The following is a 22,008-nucleotide window of genomic DNA, read 5'->3' as shown; positions in this document are numbered from 1 at the left end:
TGCCCTGGGCTGGGGGCTCCAGGCATGGCCCTGCCCACGGGCAGCAGGAGGGGACTGTGGTGGCTCTGGCAGACACAGAGATGGCCACGGAGCCAGAGAGCCACAGCCGGGGCTGTGTAACCTCGCCGGGCTGTACTGCCCTGCACAGCCACCTGGTCCCCTTCTAAACCACCAGGGTCCATCCATCCATCCCTCCTGGGGCTGGGGTCCCCATGGATGAACGGGCCACAGCCTCATCCCCCCGAGGCCGGAGGGCTGGCACCACACACTGCACCACTCACTCTGGTGACAGCTTTCATCAGCGGCTCATTTCCGATCATTGCATGGAGGAAATGATGAGAAGTGACGGTGGCCGCAGGAAAACACTTGCAGGGCTGTCGGGGACAGGACGTGGGGAACAAAGTGAGATCACACTTGCCCCACGGAGAGCCGGCAATGCTCGGGGGACGGGCGGCATCCCGGCACAGGGTCACGCCGGCTCCAGGACGTCAGGCCCCCGTGATTAATGAGGCACTGATTTGGCAGGCGAGGAAGGAGCGGACAGGCGGATCCTCCCCCCCGCGGGGCTCGGGCGGAGCCATGGCAAGAGTCAGCTGGAAGCTGGGCTGCTGCGAGCCCTGGGTCATCCGACCTTCGTACCCACACGGGAGGGGAGAGAGGCCCGAGCTCCAGCCCTCGGGAACGAACACGGAAATTACAAATATTTCACATTAGTTATACATTTAAAAGTTGTCACGGCAGCTACAAGTAGAGAGTCACAGCCTGACACAGCCACCAACTCCTGACAGTCCCGTGTGCCAATTGGAGAACCTGGAAATGGCTGTGACCTGAGAAGCCTTCACCATCAGCTACATGTGCACAAACACCCCCTTCCCAAAAACACGGGGGGCTCGAAGTCCACCTCACCTCAGGTACATCTGCCTTCCCCAGTAAGACAGCTGTGGGACTTGTGGGCTCTACAAATAATTTTATTGAAATTTAACAAAAGTGGACAGATGCACTGGGAGGAAGGACCATAAGTAGTGTACATTTCCCAAACCCCTGGGTCCTACCCACACGCTAGAGGAGCAAGGAGCCTAGTGTCGGTGAGTATGATTTGGCTACACATCCACACGGGAAAGCACAATGTTGCACAGAAATCGTAAAAAAAAAAAAAAAAAGAATCAAAAGGAAAACTTTCTTCTTTTTTTTTTTTTTTTTTTTTTTTTTTTTGCTTGCTCCAACACCACAGTGGACACAGATACTATTTACAGTGACCTTCACATTTTTAAGATCCCTCCAGGTGCTCCCAAGGCCCTGCTGCTGCAGGATTGCTGGGTCCTGGGGGCTGGCTGCTGTGGGGACCAGCCTGGGAAGAAGCGGGGCAGGATGCAGCTTGTTGGCAGCCTGCAGAGGTTCACTGCCACTCTGGTGACACTGAGGGGGCAGAAGAGTGGGAGAAGGCATGGGTTTTGGGGAAGCATGTTTAATACGCTGGGGGAAGGATGGGCAGCCTGTCAGAAAGGACAAAAGCATCCTTGCTAGGCTGGTCACAGTCTCTGCCCCCTCCCCCGGGTTAGGGCCATGCCCTGCCAGCAGATTTTTGGCTGGTAGCCAAGTGAGGGGCTCCCCACTGGGGTAGGCAAACAGTGCCAACCCCCTTCCCACCCCTCCTCCTCCTCCTCCTTCCCCCATGCCCAAAGTGGGGTCGGTGCAGCAGTGGGGCAAGGCAGCACAGACAGCGTGGCCACGGTTTTCTCTCCTCTTCCTGGGGACAGCAGCTCCTGCTCTCCTGTGGAGCCCAAGGGATGCCCTTCCCAGGGAGCTCCAGCCAGGGAGAAACTCAAGAGCAGGTGGTGCAAATAAGAAACACTTCAGTGAGGGATTGTTTTAAGACAAGACTCTTCCAAGCAAGCAGAACAAAAGATGTCGAAAGAAGCGCCCAGCATCACAGTGTAGATGAGCCCTGCCCTTCCACTTTCCTGCCTGGTGGCAGCCAGCACATCCATTTCACCCCGTGAGCTCGCTCCTGTCGATGGGAACCGCGGGTGGAGGGACGTGAAGGGAAGAGGTGGTGACAGGAAGGCAGCAACAGCCACGTCGCCGTTATCTCCCCGGAGCTGGGAATGTGGCCCCGCGCCCGGGCGGCTCTGGGCGGACGCGGGGATGGATACATCCAACGTAGACACCGACAGGGCTGGCAGCCAAGTGCCAGCAGCTTAAATTAAAAATCGAGGTAGCAAACATCTGAAGTGCTTAGAAAGTAAATAAGTTCTGGAACGAAAGAGGAGGAAAGCCGAGCTGGCTGCTGTGGGGAGTAGGCTCTGACCCACTTTAAAGCTGTGCCTGCTGCCAGTCCTCCTCTGCCTGCCCGGTCTGGGCACAGCCGAGCAGGGAGGCAGGGGCTCCTCGTGCTGCCAAGGGGCATTTGGGGTCAGGCCTTTCCCCCAGCAGCTGGACACACACAGGGGTGAGAGGTTCTTCGGTGCCACCAAGACCTCGACCTTCTTAGGTGGGAGGAAAGAGGAGAAAAGAGCAGGACCCTCCGAGGTGGGGCAGCAAGCCTCCCTTTAAAGTGCATCGCATTTCTCCTCCTGCCGCCAGCTGGGATGCGGGAGGAACCACAGTTCACATCGTCAGGGAGATTTCCAAGCCGGGGCAGGTACACCAATTGATTGTTTCGGGGGCACAGGGAAGGAAGACAGGATTCCTTTCCTGCTTGGCTCAGTCGAGGCCCAGCCTACAGGGAGGTATGTTCAAAGAGCAGCAGGGGTGAGGAAGCTGCCCGGCAGCCCAGCCCCGCGGCAGGCGAGGGAGGCGCTCAGCAGAGCCAGTGTGACAACGGGGGAGGCAAGTCCGCTGCGGAGCTGGGACCTTGCTGCCACCAGCAGGGGCCAGGGACTGCAGAGATCTCCAGCAGGCAGCAGTAAAGCCAACCTCCCCAGCGCTGGCATAGTGGGGAAACGCAGTGGGGGAAGAGACCGAGGTCTAGGAGAGCGGCATCTGCTCTCCATCCCCTTCCCGAGAGGAGAGCAGCAGCCAGCCCAATGTGCTTTGAGACCCCTCAGCCTGCTCTGCTTATCCTCCATCAACAAACCCACGCAGGGGAGCGACACATCACACCCGTGTCAAAGGGACATGCTGCAACACTGGCCATCTGAGCTGCGGGCCCCAGGGACCTCGGGGTGCCGTGCCCTGGCTCTCCCTGGGCCGCATACCTGAGAAGCAGGGGATTCTCTCTGGTGAGAAGTGCAGGCTTGCTCTCCCTTTCACAGCTCAATCACAGCAGCTTGTTTGCAGTTCCAGTTACCCATCAAACGTCGGCTAGAGGCTACAAAAGGTATTTTAGTCTTCTGACTCAAGCGAGGATGTTTTTAAGCAGACGTTGCACAGAGTCACCCATCTCCTGCGAAGGCCTGCTCCGTCCTGCCTCACTCCAGGCGAGGGGAGAGCCACCATCCTGCCACACGGCTGGAGTCCTCCTCGGTGGGAACACGATGCAGCCTGGCCCAGTGAGGCTGGAGGTGGTGGGGCAGGGCCTCCCACCCACAGGCAGCAGCGATGTCTGGGACTCACACCTCGCAGATAATCACTGGGAAATCCACGTGAATGCGAGGATGCTCTAGTTTCACTATGCCCTGAAAGGAGAGTCAGAGTGGTGAGCAGAAGGGATGGCCAATCAACATCCCTGAGCCCTGCCAGTCACCCAGTGACAGAGAACACGGTGCCCTGGAGGAACTGGAGGGACCAGGCTCCATAAATGGCTCAATAAATGACTCCAGGTATGCCTGGGCAGCAGCACACAGAGCAGCAGCCCTTTGCCCTTCGCTCGGCTCCCTGGAGGGCCGAGGGCGGCAGGGCGAGGAAGGAGGGAGCTGCTCTGCCAGGCACTGCCCGTGCAGCAGCTGCTGCGTGACTGGCAGATCTTGGCTGTCTGGGCTTTTCATGCGGCACCTTTCATTCACGGGATTTAGAGCAATGAAAAGAGCTCTCTGAGGGAACGCAGCCGGGGCAGCTGGCGCACAGAAAAGCGGCTTTCTGTGCAGGGGGGAGGCTGCTGAATGCAACTCCCTCCACAGAGCCACAGGAACCCTTCCCATGCCCCATCCCTGCCTTCTCCTGTTACAGCACCAGCTGGGGGCTGGGGCAGAGGGGGAGCAGGGGCTCAGGGCTGGGCCTGGCCCTGCAGAACCAGAGTAAAGCTGCGTTAGAAAAGCACTGTTCAATGCTGGTACCTGCTCTCTCCAGCTCAGCTGAGCTTCCCAACTGGGTGAGTTTCAACCCACATGAACGAGGATTCAGTTCCACATGCCAAGCCTGCCTCTGCTAGAATGCCAGCCCAGGGAGCAGCACCAAATCCTTCCATCCACAACTGCCTGCTCAGCACTCAGAGGGGTTCCATCCAGCTGAGAGGCTGCCCACTCCTCACAGCTCACCCCAGCTGCTCATTACAGCCATGTCTTTCTGCTTAATTAGGGAAGACTTCTAGAGAGGCTCTCTTCAGCCCTGCTTTGATCTGCTCTTTCCTCCATTTATGCCCCCAAAAGATTCCCTACATGCAGGCTCTCCTGCCCCTGCACCACGATCCTCATTGACATCCCAGCCCCTGCCCAGCTTCACACCACTTGCTTATTTAGAGAGGGGACTTTTCCACTGAAGAGCAAAGCAAAGAGCTGTCAACACTGCTGAGCAGCTGGAGGGGATGTGCAAACTCATGTCAGCAGCTGATGGGCCCTGGCTGCTGCTCCCCAACACAAGTCTGGCCCTGCATAGTGACATGACACTGGCTGAGGCAGCACAGCACCCTACAGTTTGTGGAAGGTGCTTGGTAAGGACATGGCCATGCAGGACTGCCTGGAACTCTGTGCCCCACAACATACATCTGGCTGAGCTATCTTCCCCTGCCAGGCAGTTCTGAAAGGCTCAGGCACTGCTTCTCTCAAAAAAAGGCAGCTGGAGGGTGCCACCAGCTCTCCCTTCCCTATCACAGCCTCAGGTGACAGGGGTGTGAGCCAGGACACACAGGAATCATGGCTCTGAGGCAGAAACTGGAGAGGAGGAGAGAGACTCCACCTTGCCAGTAAGAAGATGCCCCGAGGGAGATGGTTCTTGTAAAGGCCGGACTTCAAGCGTCACCCTGGCACTTTGCCCCATCCTTTCCCCCATCCTTCTCTGCACGTTACCTGAGGTATCAGGTTCTTGTGGATCCTCTTCAGCTTGGCGCGCTTCCTCCCGTTCTTGGTGACGATTGTCTCCTCGTAGAACTCGTGGGCAAGGTCCCCGTCCTCATCGTAATACATGGAGCTGCCGAGAGGACAGGGGAGGCGTTGGGGTGAGAGCCTGCGGGCCCTGCCGGCCCCCTGTGCCCCGAACCGGGCCGGGACAGCCGGTCCCGCTCCTCTGGGGCCCCCTGACCCCCGTGCCGCGCCTGTGCTGGGGCCGGCCCATGGCAGAGCCCCCCGGCCCATGGCAGAGCCCCCGCTCCACGGCAGAGCCTCCCTGCCCCGCAACAGAGCCCCCGGCCCATGGCAGAGCCCCCCGCTCCACGGCAGAGCCCCCGCCCCACGGCAGAGCCTCCCTGCCCCGCAGTAGAGCCCCCGCCCCACGGCAGAGCCCCCCGCCCCACGGCAGAGCCTCCGTGCCCCGCAGCAGAGCCCCCGCCCTCTGCCAGAGCCCCCCGCTCCGCGCCCGCCTCTCACCCGCGCCGTGTGAACACGAAGGGGGTGGCGGCGCGCGCGGCCCGCGCCCGGGCCAGGGCCTGCTGCCCGCCGGGGCCCTCGGGGCCGCCGCCGCCCGCCGCCGGGGTGGCGAAGGGCCACAGCCCCCGCGACTTGGAGCCGCTGGCGCCCATGGCGGGGGCGGCGGCGGCAGGAGCGGGGCCGCGGGGGGAGGGACGGGGACGGCCCGGAGCCGCCCGGCGACACCGACAGAGCGCCGCCTGCGCCGCCGCCCGCGCCACTTCCGGCGCCCGCGTCACGTGACACCGGCGCGGGCGCGCCCGCCTCCCCGCCCGGCGCCGGCAGCGCGGGAACCGCGGGTTCGAATCCCGCCGCCGCCACCGCACCACGTGCGGACACCCACGGCCCGCCGACACCGCTGGCACTGCGCGTCCCGTCCCGTCCCGTCCCTTCCCACCCAGCCCGCCCCGCCAAGGACAACACCGCAGGCCAGGCCTCGTCACCAAGATGCCTTTATTGGTGTTTGATGCCCTGCTTCTTCCCAGGGACACTCACTTCTCCGGGGACACTCGCTCCCCCGTATCACCCACTCCCCTGGGGACACAATCCCCCAGGTGACACTTGCTTCCCGCAAGACACACGCTCCCTTCGGGACACCCACTCCTCTGGGGACACGCAATCCCCCAGGTGACACACGCTCTCTTAGGGACACCCATTCCCCTGGGGACACCCAATCCCCCAGGGTACACTCGTTCCCCCCAGGACACACGCTCCCTGGGGACACACGCTCCCGGGTGACACTCGCTCTCGCTCCCACCAGGAACCCTCACTCTTTGTGCCAGCCCCGTGGGGGCTGTGACAGCGCGGTGGGTCGGTGGTGCCCGTTCCACCCCCCTCCCTGCTGCCCCCACGGCCGGCGGGCGAGGGTCCCGGTGCTCTGGCTGGCCTCGGCTGCGCGCCCCGCGGTCACCCCGGCGTCAGCGCGGCCAGCGCCTCCTGCATCTTCTGGCGGCAGCGCGCGTAGCGGTGCCGCAGCCGCCGCACGTGCTCCTCCTCCTCCCGCTGCAGGATCAGCAGGAAGTTGTGCAGCTCCGGCAGCGAGAAGGCATCCCACTGCAGGCACAAGGGCTGCCATGGCCACGGGCACCGCGGCGACCCGCCAAGGACACCGCCCCGGGCAATGCGGGGCCAGCCCCCTCCCCGTCCCCGCACTCACGTTCACCTCGCCGGTCTCGTTCTCCTTCAGGATGAAGCTCAGCACCTTCTCGCTGGGGCCGGCCAGCAGCCGCAGCCGCAGGGGCTGCTCGTCGTCACCCAGCTTCCGCAGGTACACTGCAACGGGGCCACGAGTCACCGCGGGGACACCGCCGCTACGGGGACATCGCTGCTGCTACGGGAATGCTGCTGCTATGGGGACATCACCCCCACAGGGGACACCACTGCTGCAATGGGGGACGCATCCATGGTGACTGGGACACTGTCACCAAAGGGGGATACCGCTGCTACAGGGATGCCGCCACCAAGGGGGTGCTGCTGCCTAAGGAAAGCTGTCACTATTGGGGCACCACTGCCACCATGGGGGACACCAGCACTATGGGGACACCATTGCCATGGGCATGCTGCCAGCACCACGAGGGACCCTGGGGACATCACCACCATGGAACTGCCACCACCCAGGGCAAACTGACAATATGGGGACACGGCCAGCACTGTGAGGACAGGGTGACCCTGGGCACTACCTTGCTCATCTTTCTCAGACCGCTCGAAGAGGGCAAACTTGCGGGGGTTGTCGATGACGGTGAACTTGCGGAGCAGTGCGTCGATGACCTCGCTGGCGCGGGTGTGCGAGAGGATGTGCAGGTGCTTGACGGTGCCCTTGGGCAGGTAGAAGGACGTGCGGCGCTTCACCCCCTGGGGGTGTGGCCGCCCCGCCTGCAGGGAGGGGACCCGCTTGGTGGCCGGCACCGAGACAGGGCGAACCAGCTTCAGCTGCACCTTGATGAAGCCCGTGTAGGAGCCGTCCTTGTTCTACGAGACACCAGTGGGGGTGAGTGGCGTCAGGGCAGGGCACCGTGATCTCCCCTGCCCTGTGCCGACCCCGTACCAGGCTCATGAAGAGGTTGCTGTTGATTTGGCTGTTGTACTCCTTGATCCGCTGCTCCACCTGCGCCTGGTCCAGCTCTGTCTTCTCCCACTCGCTGGGCTCATCCTGCAGGACAACAGCCGGGCTGAGCGGCACAGAGAGCGGGGGGGACCGTCCCGCCTGGCTCGGTGTCGCGCCGGCCCGCAGCCCGCCCCGAAGCACCGGCAGAGGCGCGGGCGGTTGCGGGGGGTTGCATCAGCCCGCCTGGCGGAGCTGGGCTGTGCCGGGGACGCTCAGCTGAGATCAGCGCGGCCCCAGCCCTGCTCCGGGGACACCGGCACGGGCCGCCCGTCCCCGGGGCTGCAGGGCTGTGAGAACGCCCTGCGAGGGCACCCGGAGCCGAGCGGCCGCTCCCGGCAGCCCAGATCAGAGAGGCGTCCCCAAGGCAGAGCAGCCGCCAGCCCGGCACCAGGGCGTCTCGGCAGGCTCCGCGCCCGCGGGGACGCCCTGAGATTTGAGGCAGGAGGGCCGGGCTGGGGGTGCAGCCCGCCCTTGCCGCCGGCACCCCACTTCAAAGCGCTGGCCCCACACACGGGGCACCGAGCGTCCCGGCTCGGCGTCCCCGCCACCGGCACCCGCCAGTGAGTGTTTATTTACGCGGGGCCGCAGAGCGGCCACACAGCGCTGCACGTGTCCCCGCGGTACTGAGATGGTTCCCAGCCCCGACAGCCACCCCACAGCATGCGGGCACTGCCGGACCCCGCGGGGTCCCTGCAAGATGGGGACAGCTGTGAAACTGCCCAGGGAGTTTGTCCCCAGACCCTCAAAGCCGGGAGCAGTCCAACCCTGAGGGACCTTGGGGTGCCCGTGCCAGGCAGCGAAAACTCCACTCGCCCCACGGTGCCTCGCTCGCCCCACATCCAACCGGACAGGGCCGGCACGGCCATGCTTCACCCCGCTCTTGCCCCACAGTAGGGCCAAGCTCACCCCCAAGAAAAAACCCCAGCACCTCTGGTTCTCCCCACGCACCCATCCCACCCTCGCCTGCACCCAGCCGGGGGAATGTGCCCCGATGACGTCACCCGTGACCCCCATCGCGTCACGGCCCAGGACCGACCTGGCGGCGGCGCGGGCGGCGGCCCAGGGAGGTGCGGGCGGTGTAGAAGAGCTCGGGCTCGGAGTCGGAGTCCTCCTGGCTGCAGTAGCCGCTGCTGGCCGTGCTGCCCCCCGTGCCCCCCGCGCCGCCCCGCCGCAGCGCCAGCGCCGCCGCCCCGCAGCCCCCGGGCCCGCCGGACCCCTGCCCGGCCGCGGGGGGCACGGCGGCGGTGGCGGAGGGCACGGCCCGGCCCGGCCGCCCCGCAGCCCCGCCGGGGCGGCGAGCACACGGGCACACCCGGCCCCGCGCCAGCCCGACCGGCCCCCGGGCCGGGGCCCGGCTCGCTCCGCTCCCGGCTCGGCTCAGCCCGCTCCCGGTCCTTGGCCCGGCTCCGTTCAGCCCGGCCTTCGGCCCGGCTCGGCTCCGCTCGGTCCCTATTGCGGCTGGGTTCCGCCCGGTCCCGGTTTCAGTCCCGACTCAGCTCCGCCCGGTCCCGGTCTCAATCCCGACTCGGCTCCGCCCAGTCCCACTCTCAGTCCCGGCTCAGCTTCGCCCGATCCCTATCGCCGTCCCGCTCGGCTCAGCCCGGTGTCTATCGCGGTCCCGCTCCCGGCTCGGCTCAGCCCGGTCCCGATCGCGCTCCCGTCCCGGCTCGGTTCGGCGCGGCGTCTACCGCGCCCTGCCCCGCTCCAGGCTCGGCGCGGTCCCGCCGCTGCCCCGCCCCGGCCGTGGGGTGACGCGGGGCCGGGGGCGGCGCGGCGGCCCCGCTTCCGGCGGTGACTTCACCCTCGCCCGCCCGGACATGGCTTTGCCCCGGCTGAGCTCGGCTCGGGCACGGTGCGGTGTGATGCGGGCAGGGTGGCACGGGCACGACACAGCGCAGCCCGGCTTGGCACAGCACAGCCCGACACGGCACAACATGGCACGACCTCAGCTCAGCGCAGTCCATCAAGGGCTTGGCACAGCCCAGCATGGCACAGAATAGCCTGGCATGGTGCAGCCTGGCATGGCATAGCACAGCCTGGCAGCTCAGCCCAGCTGAGCCCAGCCCAACAAGGCTTGGCACAGCCTGGCATGGCACAGCCTGGCTTGCCATGACATGGCCTCACACAGCACAGCCCAGCTTAGCCCTCCCCAGCCCAGCACAGCCCCCAGGTGTGCCACCCCCTGCCCGAGCCCTCCCTCACAGGCAGCCCCAGGCCGTACCACGTTGGTGTCCTTCTCCAACACGTGCTCATTGCCATCGTCCTCGTCACCGGCGCCTGGGGGCCCTCCGCAGTCCAGCTGCACCAGGGCCCGGCAGCGGTAGTGGCAGGTGAAGCTGCAGTCTGGGGACAGGGACAGGAGCAGTGTCACCACTGTGCACAGCCTGGCTGCCAGGATCAGGGCACTGGTGGGACAAGGGCTGGCACATGGTGACAGTGTTAGCTGTCTGCTCACACTGTGCCAATGGGACAGAGCACTGTGCCACGTCCTGGCCGGAGCTGCTGTGCCTGTGCTCCCTGTGGGCTGGCCAGCACGGTGTGCTCAGTGCCTGGTACTGGGATGCCCAGTATGGGGATGCCCAGTATGGGCACCAGTGTGGGTACTCAGTGCTGGAATACCTGGCGCAGGTACCCAATACAGGGATGCGTGGTGCCAGGTGAGGGTATTCTGTATGAGGCTGCCAGTGCCTGATGTGGGTGCCCAATCCAGGCATGTCCGCTGTTTAGTGGCAGTTCCTGGTGCCCAGAGGCCCAGGAATGGTGCAGCCGCCCCAGATGGTGATGCCCAACTTAATGGAAGTGCCTGGCACCAGGATGCCTGGTGGGGGTGGTTGGTATTGAGATGCCTGTACCCAGCATGGCGCTGGGATGCCTGTGCCCAGTTGTGGGACAGCTGGTGCTCAGTGAGGGGCCCACTACCAGGCGTGGGGGGCCCGTGGGAGGTGCAGGGCGCTTTGTACCCGCTGGTGGTGGGGGTGTCCGGTGGCAGCCTGCCCGGTGCTGGGAAACTCATGCCCACTGGTGAGACACCCGGTGCTCAGCGGGGCTGCCTGCTGCCAGGATGCTCTGTGTCCTGTATGGGTGCCCGGTTGGTGGGATGCCCGGTGGCGGGGTATCCGGTGCTCGCAGGGGGTGCCCGGTGCAGAGGAAGCCGAGTGGCGGCCCGCCCGGTGCCTGCCGGGGTGCGGGGTGCCGGCGGCGGGGATGCGGGGGCCCGGGGCGCGGCGCGGTACTCACGGCGGCACTGGAGGCTCTTCCTGCCGCCGCCCCAGACGAAGTCCCCGCAGAGATCGCACCAGGTGTGCAGCGGGCGGCGCCGCGGCTCGAAGCGGTGCCCGGCGCCCGGTGCCGCCGTCAGCCGCGGGTCGGGATGCGCCCCGGGGCCGGGCCGGCGGGCCGGGCTGATGCGCAGCGCGTTCGCTCGTTCCAGGCGGCCCCGGCCCGGCCGCGGCTCCGGCTGCAGCTCCCGCAGCTCGATGAGCTCCATGGCCCGGCAGGCGCTGCTCGGCGGCGGGGCGGGGGCCGGCACCGGGCCGGGGCCGGGGCGGGGAGCGGGAGGGGCCGCCCCGATCGGACACCGCGGGGAAACTGAGGCAGGAGAGGTGGGGGGAACGGCGCAGTGCCCCGGGCTCCCGATCGCCAACTGCAGCCCTGGCGAGCCCGGCGGGGCGGGCTGGAGGCGGGGATGAGGCTCCTGGAGCCGCCGCGGAGGAAGGGGGGCCCGCGGCAGCCGCTCCCCTCTCTCTGCCTCTTCTCGCAGAAGGACAAACTGCGCTCCCTGCCTCAGTTTCCCAGCGGGAAGGGGCCGGAGGCACCGCTGGCGGCGGGCGAGAAGCGGACGGAGAGCTGCGGGGAGCGCTCTGCTCCCGCTGGCCGCAGCCCGGGACGTGCAGCCGGGCTGGGGTGAGGAGTTCACTGAGCTCCGAGCGGGGGCTGCTCCGCCGGGGCTGCAGCTGGACCGACATGGTTTCCTGCCTGCTCCTGGCTCCTGCAGCAGCAGCCCTGGTGCAAAGCCTATTTTTATGTGTCAGGGATTCTCCAGCACCCCATCAGACAAAGGACGTGACCTTTCCCAGCTGTGCTCACACCAAGGGTGCAGCCCTTTGGCAGCAGCTGATGAGCGGTGAGGGCTGGGGATGCACCCCAAGGCATCCCCACCAGTACACCCTGTTTACTGGTAATGCTGGGGGGCAGGGGACCAAGCCCTCGGTGCTAACATCACATCAAGGGAGAGGAAATGGGGTGAATGGTCCCTGCAAGGTGGGAGATGACAAATACCCACCCAACAAACCCTTTCTCACAGCAAGAGGCTCGTGCAAACCACATCCTCTGCTCCCCACACTGCTCTAACAATTATAAAAGGCAGCATAGGGGCCTTCTCACTCCCTTCCCTCCCCAGCTGCAGTAAGGTAACCACAACCTTATAGGCTTTTTCAGGTTCTCTGGAATTTCTGTTGTTGCAGAGGGGAAAATGGGCACACACCTCTAACTGTGGAAGGGAGGGGAGGAAGCAGTTTGTTACCTTCAGCTAGGAGAGAAAAAGCAAAAGCCAAGCAGCTCTGGAATGCACAAGGAGTTTTACTGGAGAAGGCAGCACGGTGGGGTGGTGGGAGAGGAGAGGCTGACCCTGCCTGGGGCTGCGAGCAGGCAGAAGGGGCCTTTGCCAGCTTCTTTCCAGCTCTGGGCTGCATGCTGGGGGAATCTCTGCCTCTCTGAGCCATTGGCCAGATGCCAGACACCTCTTTTCTTACAGGTCATCCACATTCGGCACCTTGGCCATCAGGTCACAGGCAGGCTTGTGCTTCTGCCAGTGCTGCACCTGGCATGCCCTGCAGAGGGGGAAGCTGCTCTCAGGGCTCTGGAGTCACATCCATCCCTGGGGGCAAAGCAGCCAGGGACAAATTCCAGCACACACCCCTCTGGGAGCTGGGGGAGAGCTGATACAGCCCAGCATTAGACCAAGAGGAGGGTGGACGTGGCCCCAGTCCTGGGGGTTAAGAAGGTTTAATGCCAGACCTTGCCAGATGGTTCAGGACCAGAGATTTAATTTAGTGCCACCGTCCCAGCTGCCACATCCCAGCCTGTCACCTGCACCCACAGGGTCATGGATGCTTTCCTACCAAGGTGGGGACGAGGGAGGCAGCGTCACCACGGAAAACCCAGCCTGTCACTGCTGCCACTGTGGGCAGAGGCAGCTCAGCACCTCGCAGCTGCAACACAACCCTCACCAGCACCTCCTCCCCCAGCAGCCCAGCACATCAGCCTCCCCACAGGACTGGGAGGGCTCCCTTACCGTGAGCAGTACCACTCGTTCCGGCAGCGAGAGCAGCGCTTGGCTGCCTCTGCCCCACACACCCTGCAGCGGGGCTTGTCGGGGGCCAGAGCCTCCAAGATGTCCAGGCTGTAGGTCTGTGCCCACCTGTGCAGGCAGAGAGGGGTGAGGCTGCTTACAGGGAATGAGCTGTCCCTGCTGCACCCTGCCGCCGAGGGGACATGTCCAGGCAGTGCCACAGACCCCTCTGTGCTCCCAGTGCTGAGCCCCAGCCCTGCTCATGGCCCCACTGGGCTCTCTGCATACCTGCCCCAGCCTCACCTGCGTGCCTGCAGCTTCAGCTCCTCATCAGTGGGGCTGAAGGCATGCTTCACCTGGTGCTTGGCAATGGCCTCCCACCTCCCTGAGTTCTTCTTGAGGATGTGGTCCCAGATGACAGGAACCTGGTGGGAGAGGCAGGGCAGGAGGAAGAGGTGCTAACAGCCTGAAAAGGGTGCTGTGGTTTGGGGGGAAGGCAGCCAGGCCTGGGCACAAGAAGCATGGCCCTCCAGGAGGGCAAGCAGAGGCAGAGGTGCTCAGGGTGTGCTTTTGGGTACATGCAGGGGACGGATCCACCATCAGTGGGCACTGAGGTGAAACAAGGCCAAACCTTTGGGGTGCAGTTGGGAATGGGTGCTCAGCCTGGAGGCCTGGGCTGCTGAGAAGGAAGCCCTGGGAGCTCAGCACCCTGTGTGTGGCAGTGGTGTGAACCCCGTGCTCCACGGCCGTTGGTCTGAGCAGATTTTTCCGCTTGTCACTTCCCTGAAGATGAACGAACGGGGAAGGGCTGGACAGCCAGAGGAACATCCCAGCCAAGAGCAGCGTGCCCAGCTCAGCCTCTGGAGGGGACCATGCTGCTTCAAACAGCACTGCCTTCTCCAGCAGGGTAAAAATAGCCAAGGAAGGGGAGGAGGCTGCTCTGGGAGCAGGCAAATGGAAAAAAGGCCTTTCCTTAGCTTGGCTCAGCAACAAGGAGTGAGTTCAGCACTCTCTGAACAGAGCAGGGAGCCCATGTGTGTGCTTCCCACTGCCTGCCCTGGCTTCAGCCCCAGCCTTGGCAGGGGCAGCAGCAGCACTGGCACAAAAGCAGAGCTATGGAGAAGGGCAGCAGCCTGGTGGGGGCTGGAGGAGGTCCCCAGCAGGGCAGCTGCTTGTCACTGGGCCACCAACACGCTGGCAGTCAAGGCACGGGGTGTGAATCCACATCCACCTCCATCCACCCTGCTGCCATCCCCAGCCCCAACAGCTCAGCTTGCCAGTCTGCAGCTTCCCCAGCTCCAGCTCCCAGCCTGGGCCATGCCTCCAGCTCAGCCACAGCACCTCTGACAGGGCACAGCACCCTCCTGCCAGGCCACACAGCCAGCTGGGACGGGGCAGCATGCTCCCACTGGGGACAGCCCAGACAGCCACTGCCCAACAGACCCATCTCCTCCAGGAAGTGCTGTGGGAGTCTCTGGCAGTGGGGAAGAGCCTCTGTGCTCCTAGTTCTGCTCAGCAGCCTCTCTGCAGGTCTGCCCCCACACTCAGTTTCTCCCCTCAGCTCACAAGAAGGCAGTAGAAACACATTAAAACACTTTTCTCCAAAGATTACCACCACACGAATTAAAACCCCCAATAACCTCTTGGCTGTTTAAAGACCATCATGGCCAAACTCCCAAAGGCCCAGACACCAGCTGGGACCTGTTTTACTCCAGATTCTATTACCAGATCATGATGTCCCTCTGTACAAGTGTGCCAAGCAGCCTCAGACCAGGGCTGTAAAAGGGGACTTCCCTGGGGAGTCCAGAATTCACCAGGAAAACACTGATAGATGTCAAATGAAGAGTTAATTGTCAAAACAAGCCAGTGCCCATGTCTGCCCCATGCAGCTGCCATCCCAGGGGCTCACTGTGACCTGGAGAGCTGTTTATAACCCAGCATTTATGCTTTTAGAGTGATTGCTTGGCCACTGCAGGGCAGGACAAGGCTCTCACGTCAGCCACAGCAGCTTTGCTGGCAATAAGGGTGTAACTGAGATGGGTTCTTGGCTGTTTTTCCAGGGCATCATCACTCCAGAGCTGAGCTTGGTGGAAGAAAAATAGGGTAGGGAGCCATCAGGCTTAATCCAGAGCTTAATCCAGAGGTGAAGGAAAAGTCACAGAATACCTGCTCCAGGATGAGATCCTTTTTAGGAGGAGCAGGGTCTGCCACTGCGAGGTAACTCAGAAATCTCTGCAACTCCACCAGGTTGGGCAGCTGGTCAATGAGGACATCTGTCAGGAATGCACGGAGCTGTGGCCATGGAGCGGGGACAAAAGTGAAAGGAGAGGGGTCAGAACAAGGGAGTGAGAGCTGGGGATGCAGCAGGGCAAGAGCAGGGATGTGAGGGGCAGGGGCATAGACACCAGTGGGGGTCTCACGAGGTGCACTCACACACACAAGCCTTGCTGCTGCTGCTAAAGAGACAGATCTGCTGTCCTCCCACCACTGGCTCCTGGAGCCCTCAGTGAGGATGGGCACAGATATCTGGGGGTGCCCAGTGCTGGCCAGGCCCCCCAGGTGCTGCAGGGTCCTACCTTGAGGAGCTGGCTCTTGTTGAAGCCATCGCAGCGGTATTTGCGCTGGCACTCGGGGCTGAGCAGCAGGTTCAGCAGGGCGAGCCACACCTGCCCATCCAGCTTGGTCATCTTCCCCTGCTCCTCAGGGGGCACCACGTGCCACGTGCCATTCTCAAACTTCTTGAGCTTGCCTGAGGGACAGAAGGACAGGGAGACACAGTGCTGCCTGGGGGGAGACAGCTCAGAAGGGGGATGCTGGCCTGTGCTCACCCTCTGCCTCAGTTTTCCCACCCTTTGCTCCACACAGCAGCCTACTTGGTACTGAGGCAAAATATTAGAGAACATGAAAAGCAGAAAAGACATGTATTAAACCAATATTGCTGTGGCAGGAACAAAAGATCCCCGAGACACGTCCCTCTGTACTTGGCCAGGAGTGTAGAGCACTAGTGGGCAACACAACAGAGTGGGTGCAGAGACCCATTTTGGGGTACCAGCATGGTCACTCTTCTCGAGTTTCCTCTGCCAGGCAAAGCCAGAAGCAGCATGACTACAACAGAGATGACAAAACAAGCTCCAACAGCTACTGTGTGGCTCTAGGGGATGGAGCAGGATGTGGCCCTGCATCGGCACAGCCTGGAAATGCCTTTGTGCTCGTCTCTTTGCAGTCCCTCCCTCAGGGCCCTGATCAAAGCTCCCTCTCACAGCCCCAGCACACAGGCAGGGAGCAGGGATGTGTTTGTGGCTGCAGGAAGGAGGAAAGCTCCTGCAGCCAGCTGGGCTGCTCTGGGCAGGCACAGCTCCTGCTCCCTGCAGCTCTTCCTGCCCTGCCCTGAGCGGTTCCCACGGCCCAGGGAGGCAGGGCCAGCCTGGGGGGCTCTGGGGGGCTCTGGGGGCCGTGCCTGGCTGCAGAGCTGGGGCACCACGTCCAATGGGCACAGCCTGACCAGGGGCCTTTGGCAAAAGTGAAGCTCAGGGACCAGCAGCACAATCAGGGCAATGTTTGCTGCCTGGGGGGGACCATGTCTGGCTCTAGGAAGTGCTGCCCCAAAAGGTGCAGAGAAGCTGGGACAGGCACTCTGGTGTTTCTGTGTGCAGAACACTCCTCAGAGGAGCACGTGGGGCTGGCTGAGGAGCTACACTCCAGTGCTGGCTGTGATCACTCAGAGACCCAGCCCTGTGTGAGGATCAGCCTTTGTTTGGGAGCACTGCCGGGTCCCCAGCCCAGCTGTGCTGCAGCTGCTCGGAGCTGAACAGCTCCAGGAGGGAGCACTGAGGAGCTGGAGGGGGAACAGCTCTGCAGGGGCTCCCACAGCAGATCCCAGGGGATGCACATCCAGCACAGTGTCCCAGAGACCAGGGGCATGATCCATACCTGCTTCCCAGCAGCTCCAGGGGCAGTGCTCCACCAGCTCGACAAGGAGGCAGGGCAGGTTGTGGGTGTTCAGCATCCGTGTCAGGGCACTCAGGGGCAGACTGGAGATTTGACAGAAAGGGAGAAATGGCACTCACAGATTAATGCCAGAATTTGTATCTACAAAAGCTCCCTGAGGCAGCTGGGAGAGGCAGGAGAGGAACAATGATCTGAGTTCCCAGGAGCAGCATGGAGCAGGGTGGATTGCTGCTGTGTTTCCTCCCAGAGCACAGTGCCACTGCCACTGTGAAGTTGCTGAAGGGGGTCCAGGGACCCTCCTGACCCCACAGGAATCCCACCCACAGAGCTGGGCACATCCTCTGCTGCTGCTCCTGGGCCCCTACCTGTCCAGATGGTCAGTGATGAAGCGCAGCACGGACAGGGCCTTCAGGGAAATCTCAAACTCCATCACCTCTGCCTGCTTCTGCAGCTCCTGTGGAGGGACAGCAGCAGCCTTGGTTGGGATTTCAGGCCCCATTTCCCAGGAGCTACAGAGAGACAGGCTGTTGACTGCACTGGTAACCACAGTCTGGCTAGGAAAACAGAGCCCTGAAAAAGTTTCTTGTCTCCACTGTGCCAGCACTGCCTGTTTGCCAGCACAGCACAGAAGTGCTTGCAGCCTGCAGCTGCTCTTCCCTCATGTCCTTGCTCCTAATGGGTCATGGGTGGCTCCTGACTGCAGTGCTCCTGCACAGGAACACCCCCTGAAAGAGGCTGGCCCCAAATTTTGCCTCTCCCCCTTTCTGGGACCATCTTGTGGCCCATGGCCCTGCAGAGACCTGTGAGGGTTGAAGGAGGGAGGAGCTGCATGATCAGCAGAGGAACCAGAGGAGGAGGAAGAGGAAGGAGAAACTTGGCCCTGGTGCAGCTGCAGTCCTGCCTCCACCCCTCCTGGATGTGCCTCTTCTCTCCAGCTTGGGAACAGCCAACTCAAATATCTGCTGTGGTTATCCCAGCCCCCAGCTGTGCCATGCTCTGCAGGCACCCAGGTCCTTCCCTTCCCCTCATCCCCATCAGCCTGAGCACTCTGGCTCAGCCTCTCTGAGACCAGGGCAGGCCATTCTCAGAAGTGCCAACTCCTTATCCCTGGCTTGGGCAGAGCTTCTCTCAGCCCCAGTGCAGCTCACACTTGGTGAGCAGAGCTCTGACCTCAGCTTCCTGTATTTCTCCAAAAAGCCACTGCAGCAGTTGCTGTCCAGATTTCTGTGGGCAGCAGCTCTGTGCTCCCTGTGCTGGTGCCCCACAGTTACTAAGAGAGCCTTGTGGGCTCTTCCCTGCCTCCTCCCTCTCCAAACTGCCCTAGTGAGGTTTGTCCCACAGCTCCTCCTTGTACCCAGACCTCATCTCTGCTGCCTTGAGACAGGGACTGTCTTTTGTCAAGGGGACAACAGAACAGGGGTTACCACCATACACAGCTCCAAAGGACAACAGGCTCCACAGCCCAGGAGATGGCAGGAACAGCTTTTTCACAGGGGTTATTGTACACAGGGTCAGGAGAGGCTGGAATGAATCAGAGGAAACCAGGCTCTCTGGAAGATGAGTGCTTTTGAGAGTCCTATTGGCTAGAAAAGGCCTGGGTTTTTGTGTTCGTGTCAAAAGCAGTAACAGAGGCACCCCTTTCCCCTCCCCAGCTGGGAAAACATTTCCTGGAAAACATCCCTATTGTGCTCCAGATCCCTCCACTTCCTTCCCTTTTCTGAGAGAGAAGTATGTGCTTGGGCAGCAAGCCAAGGGATGGAGGGGAGGTCCAGGCTCTGCCTTTAGCCCTGCTCTCCCAGACACTCCTCCTGCTGTGCAGCTCCAGGTGCTGAGAAGGCAAAGACAGCTCCTGCTCTGGGAAGGGGTGTGTGTGCCAGCCTGGGAATAGCTGCCTGGGAAAGCTCTGGGATCCAGGAGGTGTTTCTCAGGGAATAAAGGAAGCTGGGAGAAGGACATGAGGACAATTCCTGGTTGTTAGGAGAACTCTCTCATGGTTAACCTGGCTGGCTGTACTGGCAGTCTGACCCGGGGTGGCTTCCCAAACTTCAGGGAGAGATATCCACACAGCTTCCAGGAGCACCAGCAAATGGCCAAACGCCTCTACTGAATATTTTGCCCATCAGCTCCCCAGCATGCCCTGCAGGAAGCCTCAGGCTGGCACTAGCAGCAGGCAGGGCAGGGTGGAGGGGTGTGGATGCAGCCACAGGCACAGGGAAGCACCAGACACACCCCGAGGTGGGCAGGAGGTGCTGCCACCCATGGAAAGGCCTCCCTGTGCCCAGGGAGCTCCAGGGCTTTCTCCTGACCTGCATGGACGAGGGGCTGGCCAGAGGCTCAGCACGGAGCTCTGCTGAGGTCGCTGCTGGGGCCGCGGTGCTCCGAGCTGCCAGCAGGGTCAGCTTGCGGTGGCAGTAATCGATCAGGTCCAGGATGCTGTCCTCGGCTGACTCGCAGATCTCCTGCACAGCCACAAGGGGCTCACACAGCTCCGTCCTCAGTGCTCCACCCCAGGGGCTTCCCAGCTGGGAAAGCCCAACCTCTCACCTTGTGAAAGAACACCGTCTCCAGGAGGTTGATGATGGAGGCTTCGTGGTGCAGCTGTGGGAGGACAATGGCAACAGTGAGTGACAGTGGAGCAGCACTGGGACAGGGAAAATGGCTCTTCTGAGAAGCTGCTTATGTAGCTGTGGCCAAAGAGAAAAACACAAGTGATGCAACCTTCAAAACAGCTCCAGTTCATGCAGTTCATGTTGGTATTTATGCTGACATGCCTGTGACACTCCAACATCCCAATGGAGGGCCACACTTCCCAGCAGGGCTCTTCAGGGCTCAGCCAGTGCTGCAGGGCAGGACAGCCACTGCCCTCGGGCACGCTGCAGCTCTGGCACAGAACAGAGCCAGTGCCTGAGCTGGGGCAGTGCTCTCTGCAGGGCTGTGCTCTGCAGGGCTGGGACTGGGGCACACAGCCCTGTCCAGGACTGGGAGCTATGGCACAGCTGCCCTGAGGCAATTGGCTGCTCAGGGAAAACACCACCTTGCCCCTGCAGGGTGTTACTCTGGACTGAAAATGGGTTAAAACCTCCAAGGCTCAGGCAGATGTTCCTTAGCTCAAGGGCTGCATCCCACTGCAAGGAAGCCCAGATCTGGAGATCACTCCCTTGCCAAGAATGGCCCAAGGGACCACTGCTCCCAGGAGCTCAGTATTAAAAAGTTACATTTTTCTTAGCCCAGAGGCACATAACACTGGAGAGCCTCTGGCTAGAGAAAAACAGTGCTCAGAGGGGGAAAAAACACCCCAGGGAGCAGGGGCAGCACTGGGAGCCACAGCCAGGAGCACAGCTGCCTCAGGAATGGCTTTTGCTGCACCCAGCAGCCCCTGCAAGCCCCTGTGTGGGATCACAGAGGGGACAGCTCTCCACAAAGCCAAGCTTCCCTGGGTCCCTGTCCCTCCTGGGCCAAGGCCATGGGCTTGTATGGGTTTTGGGAAACCAGGCCCTTGCTCCTGTGTCCCACTGCCCATCTCAGCCCCCAGACCTTCAGGGTGACATTTCTTTTCCAGCAGAGCTGTGTCTGACCCATTTCCAGCACCCCTGTACTCACCACCACGTAGATGGGGAAGGTGCTTCTCGGCTTGAAGTCCTGCAGCCGGCACAGCACGGGGAAGACCTTGTGCTTCCAGATCTCCACAGAGATCAGCTCCCCTATGAGAACAGGAATCTGGACAGGGAAGGGATGGGGAAGTGAGGCCTTTCAGACCAGGGCTGCAGGGGGGACCAGTCTGTTGCTCATGGTCAGCCCCACTGGAGTCACCCAGGGGCACTCTGAACCCTTCCAGCTCCTCACAGCAGGGCACAGCTCCTGAGGCTGCAGAGGGGAAGGTGACCCCAAGGAGCTGACCAGGTCCAGACAACCTCACAGCCTGGGACTGGCACCCCTCAGGCATAGGGCAGAGATCTGCAACTGGAGGGACCAGTGCATCAAGGGGACCAAAACAACCCCCAAGAGAGAAACCAGACACCAGAAAGTAGAAATACCACAGCTTGACCTTTAATTTTTTAAAAAACCAAACTGGCACACCACCAGTCAAACGTCTTTTCCAGAGACATAACACATTATTCAGCATTTTATTCCAAAACTGCACACACTGCCCACAGGGCAAGCCCAGCTGGAGGCTGAGGGCCAGCACGGGGATCACTCCTGCACCCAGGGAGGCTCACCTTGGCATGGCTGACCAGCAGCTCGGTGAGGAGCTGCTCCTGGCCCGCTGAGGCGCTCAGGATGCCGTGCATGTTGAGCTTCTCCACGTACTCGTGCTGCCGCAGCCATCTGGGGGGCAGCCAGTGGGACACCAGTGCCACAGAGCTCTGGGCGCTGCCCTGCGAGGGTCCCTCAGGCAAGGAACCTGCTCCGTAACCCCAGCCCCAAACTGTGCCCTGAGCTCCCCTGAGCACGCCCTGCTGCCCTCAGAGCACCGTCTGTCAGTGAGGACAGCACAGACCCAGGGGGAGCCCCTCCATCACCCCCCACCCTCACAGACACCCAGAGCTGGGACCCCTCCTCACCCTGGGCCCTCCAGGAATGCTCCAGAACTGCAGCCCCTTCTCTCACCCCGCCTCAGAACCAGGACTCCTCCTGTCTACCCAAAACCTTCTGGGAACCCCCCTTACCCCCACTGCGACCCCTGGGAAGGCCCCAAACAGGGCCCCGTCCTGTGCTCCCACAGCCCCAATGGGGACCCCCCACATTTAAAGTCCCTCTTTCATGTTCTCCCCCTACAAACACCGCACGGCCGTGTCCCCGCACCCCTGCCCGCCGATGTCGCGCAGCTCGGAGCCCTGCAGGGCTCGCACCAGCGCCTCGGCCTCGGCGGGCGGCAGCGGCCCGGGCACGGCGGCCATGGCGTGCGGGTCGCTGTGGCAACGGCGCCGCCGACAGCGCCCCCTGGCGGC

At 62.4% G+C, this 22,008-nt stretch overlaps 3 protein-coding genes across 3 annotated transcripts; all 3 read right to left on the bottom strand.

The window, feature by feature from the left end:
- Window positions 1-947: 947 nt before the first annotated feature.
- TUSC2 (tumor suppressor 2, mitochondrial calcium regulator) lies at window positions 948-5,830 on the bottom strand. Its single transcript, XM_063164521.1, has 3 exons — window positions 5,679-5,830; window positions 5,163-5,283; window positions 948-3,617 (listed from the first exon to the last, which is right to left on the bottom strand). Exons 1-3 carry the CDS (start codon window positions 5,828-5,830, stop codon window positions 3,552-3,554), a joined length of 339 nt encoding a protein of 112 aa, XP_063020591.1. The 3' UTR covers window positions 948-3,551.
- Window positions 5,831-6,153: 323 nt separating this feature from the next.
- RASSF1 (Ras association domain family member 1) lies at window positions 6,154-11,308 on the bottom strand. Its single transcript, XM_063164520.1, has 6 exons — window positions 11,059-11,308; window positions 10,043-10,164; window positions 7,762-7,866; window positions 7,397-7,685; window positions 6,874-6,989; window positions 6,154-6,770 (listed from the first exon to the last, which is right to left on the bottom strand). Exons 1-6 carry the CDS (start codon window positions 11,306-11,308, stop codon window positions 6,624-6,626), a joined length of 1,029 nt encoding a protein of 342 aa, XP_063020590.1. The 3' UTR covers window positions 6,154-6,623.
- A 1,073-nt stretch (window positions 11,309-12,381) lies between these two features.
- ZMYND10 (zinc finger MYND-type containing 10) lies at window positions 12,382-21,957 on the bottom strand. The gene is made up of 12 exons (XM_063164519.1): window positions 21,863-21,957; window positions 21,277-21,385; window positions 20,660-20,776; window positions 19,604-19,657; window positions 19,366-19,518; window positions 17,425-17,513; window positions 17,042-17,142; window positions 15,688-15,860; window positions 15,278-15,403; window positions 13,415-13,536; window positions 13,115-13,240; window positions 12,382-12,650 (listed from the first exon to the last, which is right to left on the bottom strand). The coding sequence occupies exons 1-12, from the start codon at window positions 21,955-21,957 to the stop codon at window positions 12,569-12,571; spliced, it is 1,347 nt and encodes a 448-aa protein (XP_063020589.1). The 3' UTR covers window positions 12,382-12,568.
- Window positions 21,958-22,008: the final 51 nt, after the last annotated feature.

This window comes from Melospiza melodia, chromosome 10 (assembly GCF_035770615.1).
Source record: "Melospiza melodia melodia isolate bMelMel2 chromosome 10, bMelMel2.pri, whole genome shotgun sequence".
NCBI lineage: Eukaryota > Metazoa > Chordata > Aves > Passeriformes > Passerellidae > Melospiza > Melospiza melodia.
This window is presented reverse-complemented; position numbering and strand designations above follow the sequence as displayed.

What these genes read in the sequence shown, in the direction of transcription:
- RASSF1 (XM_063164520.1), bottom strand. Translation starts at nt 11,308, where the DNA reads ATGGAGCTCATCGAGCTGCGGGAGCTGCAGCCGGAGCCGCGGCCGGGC. An exon ending in TGGAGAAGGACACCAACGTG is followed by an intron (nt 7,867 to 10,042) that starts GTACGGCCTGGG and finishes GTTGTCCTGCAG; the next exon opens with GATGAGCCCAGCGAGTGGGA. An exon ending in ACGAGACCGGCGAGGTGAAC is followed by an intron (nt 6,771 to 6,873) that starts GTGAGTGCGGGG and finishes TTGTGCCTGCAG; the next exon opens with TGGGATGCCTTCTCGCTGCC.
- ZMYND10 (XM_063164519.1), bottom strand. Translation starts at nt 21,957, where the DNA reads ATGGCCGCCGTGCCCGGGCCGCTGCCGCCCGCCGAGGCCGAGGCGCTG. An exon ending in CGCGACATCGGCGGGCAGGG is followed by an intron (nt 21,386 to 21,862) that starts GTGCGGGGACAC and finishes GCTGCCCCCCAG; the next exon opens with ATGGCTGCGGCAGCACGAGT. An exon ending in CTGGAGCTGCTGGGAAGCAG is followed by an intron (nt 15,861 to 17,041) that starts GTATGGATCATG and finishes TCTGTCCCTCAG; the next exon opens with GCAAGCTCAAGAAGTTTGAG.
- TUSC2 (XM_063164521.1), bottom strand. Translation starts at nt 5,830, where the DNA reads ATGGGCGCCAGCGGCTCCAAGTCGCGGGGGCTGTGGCCCTTCGCCACC. An exon ending in TTCGTGTTCACACGGCGCGG is followed by an intron (nt 5,284 to 5,678) that starts GTGAGAGGCGGG and finishes TCCTCTCGGCAG; the next exon opens with CTCCATGTATTACGATGAGG. An exon ending in ACAAGAACCTGATACCTCAG is followed by an intron (nt 3,618 to 5,162) that starts GTAACGTGCAGA and finishes CTCTCCTTTCAG; the next exon opens with GGCATAGTGAAACTAGAGCA.